General features: G+C 44.0%; 1 protein-coding gene across 2 annotated transcripts in view; it reads right to left on the reverse strand.

Moving 5' to 3' along the window:
• The window catches only part of CDK14 (cyclin dependent kinase 14), a 786,329-nt gene extending 778,085 nt beyond the window's left edge, over positions 1–8,244 (reverse strand). Inside the window, exon 1 of one of the 2 annotated variants that reach the window (XM_082258252.1) lies at positions 7,726–8,244. In XM_082258252.1, the coding sequence (XP_082114378.1) occupies positions 7,726–7,816 (91 nt within the window). In that variant the 5' untranslated portion in view covers positions 7,817–8,244. The remainder of the gene's footprint in view (positions 1–7,725) is intronic. The other variant, XM_082258251.1, reaches the window with a different exon arrangement.
• Between the last annotated feature and the right edge of the window lie 478 nt (positions 8,245–8,722).

Genomic DNA, 8,722 nt, shown 5'->3' on the forward strand with positions numbered 1-8,722 from the left:
CTCCACCAAATGATTTGGACCAGTGCACAAAGCAAGGTCCATAAAGACATGGATGAGAGGGTTTGGGGTGAAGGAACTTGACCTCAACCAGATAAAACACTTTTGGGATGAATTAGAGCGGAGACTGCAAGCCAGGTCTTCTCATCCAACATCAGTGCCTGACCTCACAAATGCACTTCTGGAAGAATGGTCAAACATTCCCATAGACACACTCCTAAACCTTGTGGAAAGCCTTCCCAGAAGAGTTGAAAACTGACTGGGATGCCATTAAAGTTCAGGTGAGTGTAAAGTCAGGCGTCCCAATAATTTTGACAATATAGTGTATCACACCATATCATATAACGCCCAGACCAGACTACTACTCCGGATCCAGACTACAACTCCAGACCATAATACATGATCTTCTATAACATTATGATCATCCACCGAATATTGCGTAGGTCCCCCTTTGCCTCCAAAACAGCTCGGATTCATCGAGGCCTGGACTCCATTAGACAAAACATCAGGGCCAGTTCACACCAAGAATCGCATAGGAATGTGTTGCGTGTTCCTGTGCAATTCACATATGGTGCAGTGCATGGGCATCCGCAGGTAGGGGCAAGGGGGGGCAAATGCCCCCCCCTGGAATCTCAACTTCCCCTTTCAAGTGGTTGTTAAGCCACTCTATACCATCCTGTCTGGTCTGTTTAATAATCCTGTGTGCCTGTGTGTCTGTGTCTGTGTTTTAAAAAAATAAGCTGTTCTTTACCAGTTTCTAGAGGGCTGAGCACCGCTCATGTGACCCGTTAGCTCTCTCCTCTCCCTGCCTGACAGCTGCCTGCAGTGGGCGGGGCCGAGGATTCCTCACTGATGTCAGTTGGGAGGGGAGGAGGAGGAGAGAGGTGACGGGTCACGTGAGCGATGAATGGCGCTCTGAAAACTTGTTAAAAACGGCTTATTTTTTTTATAAAACACAGACACAGGATTATTAAACAAACAGACTGTAGACAGAATATGAAACTTTAAATTAAACTACAGCAGCAGGAGGGGAAGGGGGACAGGCACTGACACAGGAGCAGACAGGCAGGGAGAGAGGGGGGAGAGAGGACAAAGGAGGACAGGAGGCACATAGACTGACCGCAGTGTCCGGGCTCAGCAGCCATGGTATACTGTGATAAGTTTACAGAGGGGAGGACATAGCCAGGCAGGATCAGCCAGGTATTTCAGGTGATAGAAGGGGCCAAATTAAACAGCAAAGCACTGTGCTGTATAACATGATTTAAGGGAACAGAATCAATTTTTTAGGTTAACAAATGCTTTAAAAATAAATGCTGCCGTTTGCTCTTTAAAAATAAATTCTCAAAATAAGTATAATGACTAAGCCCCTCCCCTTCATGAAATTGTTGAAAAGGGGCGGAGCATGGGTGACCTTAAAATGATGCCCCCCCCTGAAAAAAGTTCTGCAGACGCCCATGGTGCAGTGTGGTGCGATTTGAGCCATTTATTTTGAACTGGCTGAATCGCACTGGACGGCACCAAGAGTAGTGCAGGTACTACTTTAAAAAATGCACTGCAACTAGTTCACATGGCACTTCTGTGTGTTTGCAACCTACGTTTCGGTGTCGCTAACTTGACATTGACACTCACTGCAGATCGAAACCGCAGTGCCGAAAACACATGCGGCTTGTAGCACGTTCAGGTGTGAACAGGAACTCACACTGCCTCCACCAGCCCCCCTTCTTCCCATAGTGCATCCTGGTGTCCTCTCTTCCCCAGGTAAGTATCACACACGTACCCCACCATCCACATGATGTGAAAGAAAACAGGATTCATCAGACCAGGCCACCTTCTATTATTCAATGGTCCAGTTCTGATGTTCACGTGCCCATTATAGGCTCTTTTGGCTGTGGACATGGGTCAGCATGGGCACCCCGACTGATCTGCAGCTACACAGCAACCAGCGATAGAAAGGTGTCAGAACACACAGTGTATCAGAACCAGCATTAACTTTTTCAGCAATTTGAGCTACGGTAGCTTATCTATTGGATTAGACTGCACGGGCCAGCCTTCCATCCCCACATACATCAATGAGCCTTGGCCACCCATAACCCTAATGCTGGTTCACCAGTTTTCCATCTTTTGACCACTTTTGGTTGGTCGGTCCTGACCAATGCAGACCAGGAACATCACACAAGACAAGAGCTAAAGTTTTGGAGTTTCATTGAACCAAAATTTCTAACCTTTTCAATGTGGCCCTTGCCAAAGCCGCTCAAATCTTTACATTTGCCCATTTTTCTGCTCTAAAACACATCAATTTCCAAAACAACGTGTTCTCCTGCTGCCCAATATATCCCACCTACTTTCAGATTGTAATGAGAGAAGTAATGATATTCACTTTATCTGTCTGCGGTCATAATGTTATGGCTGATCAGTGTATATCTCCATACTATATCATACTGTACCATACTATAACTCCACACCATACCCTACTCTACTCTACTAAAACTCCATACCCTACTCTACTCTACTAAAACTCCATACCATACCCTACTCTACTAAAACTCCATACCATACCCTACTAAAACTCCATACCATACTCTACTAAAACTCCATACCATACCCTACTAAAACTCCATACCATACCCTACTCTACTAAAACTCCATACCATACCCTACTCTACTAAAACTCCATACCATACCATACTCTACTAAAACTCCATACCATACCCTACTAAAACTCCATACCATACCCTACTAAAACTCCATACCATACCCTACTAAAACTCCATACCATACCCTACTAAAACTCCATACCATACCCTACTAAAACTCCATACCATACCCTACTCTACTAAAACTCCATACCATACCCTACTCTACTAAAACTCCATACCATACCCTACTAAAACTCCATACCATACCCTACTAAAACTCCATACCATACCCTACTAAAACTCCATACCATACCCTACTAAAACTCCATACCATACCCTACTAAAACTCCATACCATACTAAAACTCCATACCATACCATACTCTACTAAAACTCCATACCATACCCTACTCTACTAAAACTCCACACCATACTCTAACTCCATTCTATACTATACTAAACTCCATGCCATATCTCAATGCTGCGACAAGCTTCATGCGATAAGTTTTGCTGCAATAAATTTAGCAAAAATTGTGGCAAAACCGCACCGCGTTTTAGATGCCATTAAAAATAATAGCAGCTGAACCTACATTTATTTTGCAATTGTGCTGCGTTTAGAGATCAGGGCCGAGTCGCAACAATTCTGCCTCAATCCCGAATCACCCAGATGTGAATGAAGCCTTACAGTCAAGCAGACACAGTGTAACTTCTTTACTTTAGGTACAATTCCTAGGCCTGTTCCGGGCTCTCTAGATTAGAACAGATAACATGTAACATTTTGCTTTATGTAATTCTTACAGTAGTTTTGGAATATTGCTAACAGCTTTTTACAAAAGAAACAGATACAATGTAATTTCTCTGATTTAGATATCACTCCTCGGTCAGTTCTGAATATTACTAGGGACTCTTCAGGCCCCATTCACAATTTAGCATATTGGAATTGTGGGCAGAATTGCACGATTCCAGAATCACAGCAAACAAATTCCAAATGGCACCCCAAACGCAGTGTGGTTTTGCGACAATAAAACTAGAAAATTGCAGCAAAACGTAACACCAAAGAGGCCTGGCTCAGTGGCAAAATTTGGTACATGAGCTTCTTTGGCGCATCTTTGGTGCGGAGGAAGGTCCATTCAAAATGAATGGTGCTGCTCCAAAAATGCACCACAAAAACGTAAAAAAAAAAAAAAAAGGAGCATGAAAAACGTGACGTAGTGCTCAGGTCTACTTTGATTGAGATAGCATTCCCAGGTCAGTACTGAATATTTTCAGGACCTCTTTACAGTATACTTGGGGTACTTTGGATATGATATACTTGCACACAGTACTGATGTATAGAAATCTGAGATAACTGGCAGAAAGTTTATGCATAAAAACACGCAGATGGGCTTTATAGTAAATGCACATGTTTGCACGTTTTCACGCATAAAAATTCTTCTGGTCCTCCTGGAATTGGGTCATACACGCGTGTGTGTGCATTTGTACCTAAAATACTGTTCAGCAATGAAAAATTTTTATACTTTACACATAGCAAATATGAACACGCCTGAATGTACAGGCACATTAAAAAACAATTCACTACATTTAGATCAGTAGAAAATCTGGCGTTTTTTGGGCATCCATGTGCAAGAGGCCTTGGGCCGGCCACACATTGTACAATTTTTCTTTAGTTTTACCAAAACCATATAATAGGAGGTCAAACCTAAACACTGCCAATTTGTATGCGTCAGGCAGGCCCTTGCACTACATACAGTGGTTGAGGGTAAATGGAAAGGAAATGGAATATAGGGCAGCACAGTGGCTAAGTGGTTAGCATTTCCACCTAGTAGCACTAAGGTCACCAGTTCACATCCCAGCCATGGCACTATCTGCCCGGAGTTTGCATGTTCTCCTTGTGTCTGCGTGGATTTTCAATGATTTTCCAAAGACATGCTGGTAGGTTAATTGGATCCAGTCTAGATCGGCCCTAGTGTATGAATGGGAGATAGGGACCTTAGATTGTAAGCTCCTTGAGAGCAGGGACTGATGTAAATGTACAGTATATAAAAAAGTGCTGTGTGATTTGACTGCGCTATATATGTACCTGTAATAAATAAGAAAATTGTATAATGTATGGTCAGCTTTAGACATCATCTCTAGGTCAGTTCTGAATATTACTAATATCTCTTTATAGCAGAACAAATCTACTTCTCTGATTAAGAGCTCAGCTCTAGGTCAGGTATGATTACTAGCAGTACCAGGACAGGGTGGTCCCGCACCCAGGGCAAGAATCGAGAATTGCACCCCCCTCCCTCATTATTAATACAGGCTTTAGAATGGGTGTACTACCCTGTGTCCTTTTGCTTCACTGCGCCCTGGGCAACTGTCCGTCCTGCCCACCCCTTGTCCCGGCCCGGATTACTAGTAGCTTTCTTTAGTTTTACTTCTCTGCTTAAGATATCATCGCTACGTTAGTTCTCATTACTAGTATTACTTCATAGTAGAACAGGTTTACTTCTGTGATTAAGATATAATCTATAGGTCAGTTCTGATTACTAGTAGCATTCTTTGGTTATACTTCTACGATTAAGATATCATCTCTAGGTTAGTTTTCATTACTAGTATTACTTCATAGTAAAACAGATCTACTTCTCTGATTAAGATATGATCTATAGTTCAGTTCTTATTACTAGTAGTTTTCTTTGGTTATACTTCTCGGCTTAAGATATCATCCCTAGATAAGTTCTGATTACTAGTACCACTTTATAGTATAACAGATCTACTTATGCGATTAAAATATCATCCATAGGTCAGTTCTGATTACTAGCAGCTTTCTTTGGTTATACTTCTCGGATTATCATCTCTAGATCAGTTCTCATTACTAGAATTACTTTTATAGTAAAACAGATCTTCTCTGATTTAGATATCATCTCTAGATCAGTTCTGATTACTAGTTTTACTTTATAGTATAACAGATCTACTACTCTGATTAGGATATAATCCCTATATCAGTTCTGATTACTAGTAGTTTTTTGGTTATACTTCTCTGCTTAAGATATGATCCCTGGGTCAGTTCTGATTACTAGCATCACTTTATAATAGAACAGATCTACTTCTGTGATTAAGATATAATCTTTAGGTCAGTTCTTATTGCTAGTGGCGTTCTTTGGTTATACTTCTCTGATTAAGATATCATCTCTAGGTTAGTTCTCATTACTAGTATTACTTTATAGTAGAACAGATCTACTTATGTGATTAAGATATAATTTATAGATCAGTTCTTATTACTAGTAAATTTCTTTGGTTATACTTCTCTGATTAAGTTATCATCTCTAGATCAGTTCTAATTACTAGTATTAATTTATAGTATAACAGATCTACATCTCTGATTAGGATATAATCCCTAGGTCAGTTCTGATTACTAGTAGTTTTATTTGGTTATTCTTCTCTAATTAAGATATCATCCCTGGGTGAGTTCTGATTACTAGTATCACTTTATAGTATAACAGATCTACTTCTGTAATTAAGATATCATCCAGAAATCAGTTTCAATTACTAGTAGCTCCCTTTGGATAGACTTCTCTGATTTAGGTATAGTATTCAGAGCCAAAATTGATTATTATTTTTTCTTTGTCTTTAAAGGACAAATCTCTGGTACTTTGCCTAGACATCAGTTAGGTTGGCAAGTATGCCTACAGAAGTGTCCAGACTGCATATGTCAGCAGACACAACCCACACTGTACATCCAACTGCAACATCTGTGCCATGCATACCACTATGCCATCCCTAGAAATCACAAATTGAATGGATCGGTGGAAGTGTGCCAAGACCCAGCTGAGAACTGACACCCCAAAGTAGCCACAACCTGACAGATGCCACCTACCAGAGGATCCCCTCTTTGGGAACTGACACCCCCAGTGTAGTCACAACCTGAGAGCTGCAACCTACCAGAGGTTCCCCTCTTTGGGAACTGACACCCCCAGAGTAGCCACCTACCAGAGGATCCCCCTTTGGGAACTGACACCCCCAGAGTAGCCACAACCTGAGAGCTGCCACCTACCAGAGGATCCCCTCTTTGGGAACTGACACCCCCAGAGTAGCCACAACCTGAGAGCTGCCACCTACCAGAGGAACCCCCTTTGGGAACTGACACCCCCAGAGTAGCCACCTACCAGAGGATCCCCTCTTTGGGAACTGACACCCCCAGAGTAGCCACCTACCAGAGGATCCCCTCTTTGGGAACTGACACCCCCAGAGTAGCCACAACCTGAGAGCTGCCACCTACCAGAGGATCCCCTCTTTGGGAACTGACACCCCCAGAGTAGCCACAACCTGAGAGCTGCAACCTACCAGAGGTTCCCCTCTTTGGGAACTGACACCCCCAAAGTAGCCACCTACCAGAGGATCCCCGCTTTGGGAACTGACACCCCCAGAGTAGCCACAACCTGACAGATGCCACCTACCAGAGGATCCCCTCTTTGGGAACTGACACCCCCAGTGTAGCCACAACCTGAGAGCTGCAACCTACCAGAGGTTCCCCTCTTTGGGAACTGACACCCCCAGAGTAGCCACCTACCAGAGGATCCCCCCTTTGGGAACTGACACCCCCAGAGTAGCCACAACCTGAGAGCTGCCACCTACCAGAGGATCCCCTCTTTGGGAACTGACACCCCCAGAGTAGCCACAACCTGAGAGCTGCCACCTACCAGAGGTTCCCCTCTTTGGGAACTGACACCCCCAGAGTAGCCACCTACCAGAGGATCCCCGCTTTGGGAACTGACACCCCCAGAGTAGCCACAACCTGACAGATGCCACCTACCAGAGGATCCCCTCTTTGGGAACTGACACCCCCAGTGTAGCCACAACCTGAGAGCTGCAACCTACCAGAGGTTCCCCTCTTTGGGAACTGACACCCCCAGAGTAGCCACCTACCAGAGGATCCCTCTTTGGGAACTGCCACCCCAGAGTAGCCACAACCTGAGAGCTGCCACCTACCAGAGGATCCCCTCTTTGGGAACTGACACCCCCAGAGTAGCCACCTACCAGAGAGCTGCCACCTACCAGGAGGTTCCCCACTTTGGGAACTGACACCCCCCAGGAGCCCCTCCATCACTCACCTAGCCTGCTGAAGCTCTCTGACAAAGTTCTCCTTAACTTTTTCATCTTGCTCAGCTTCTGAGCCGGCTGTCCTGCGATCATGTCACACATCCAAGCAGCAGAGCTCCAACTTGGAGGAGGGGGGAAGAAGAAAGTCCAATAGAAGAATCCTAGTTGAGCTTGAAGCTGGCTGCGATCCTCTCCTCCAGCACCTTCTAGGTCTTACATACAGTCTGTTCCCAAATATTGTGACTCATTTTCTGCAACTTCTCCGCAATGAAAACTTGGGGCAGGAAGCAAAAATATTTCCCAACACAGGCTTTGTGGATGTCAGAAGGTGAGAGTAGAGAAGGGCTTGCAGATGGCTGGGGGAGAGCAGGATGGAGGGGACAGGGGACCCCTTGTAGACATGCAGAGGCAGTTTTGGTTGGTCCTGCAGCAGCTTCTCATGCAGCCCAGTGCTCAGGCTGTGCTCTGATCTGTCCCACCCCCTCCTCTATCCTCGTCATTGTACACTGTTTATATTCTTAGCTTGAATGATGAAGCAGATCCAGCAGGACTATAAAGGAGATTCGCACTCAGCTCTCTTCTTTGCTGGATCAGTAGGCTGCTGCCTGTCATGGCTCCACCGCGCCATCTAGTGGCCGTGATCCATTAATGCAGCTCCTTCCTGAGTACTAAATCTTTATAATGGAGCTCAGCTGTGTGGACACCTAAAGGTCTATCAAGATTTTGATGAGACCTCATTAGGGTTCTGCATTAAAATGGAGATGTGGTCATTTTACATTTAATTGAGTTACCGGAGGATCAATATGGCACAAGGGGCACATTGGTGACGCCGCGACGGTGAAAGAGCGAAAATGCTTTTTTTTTTAATGTGATTTCTACGCGGTGGAACAAATTAGAGATATGGCCAATCTATAACTTCCCAAATCTGCTCCACTGATCTGCAAGGAAAGTCTTGTTATCTGTTAAAATAGTTCCTTAGTCAATTATAAAAAAATATATATATTGCTC

This window comes from Pelophylax lessonae, assembly GCF_965119305.1.
Source record: "Pelophylax lessonae genome assembly, chromosome: 5".
Taxonomy (NCBI): Eukaryota; Metazoa; Chordata; class Amphibia; order Anura; family Ranidae; genus Pelophylax; species Pelophylax lessonae.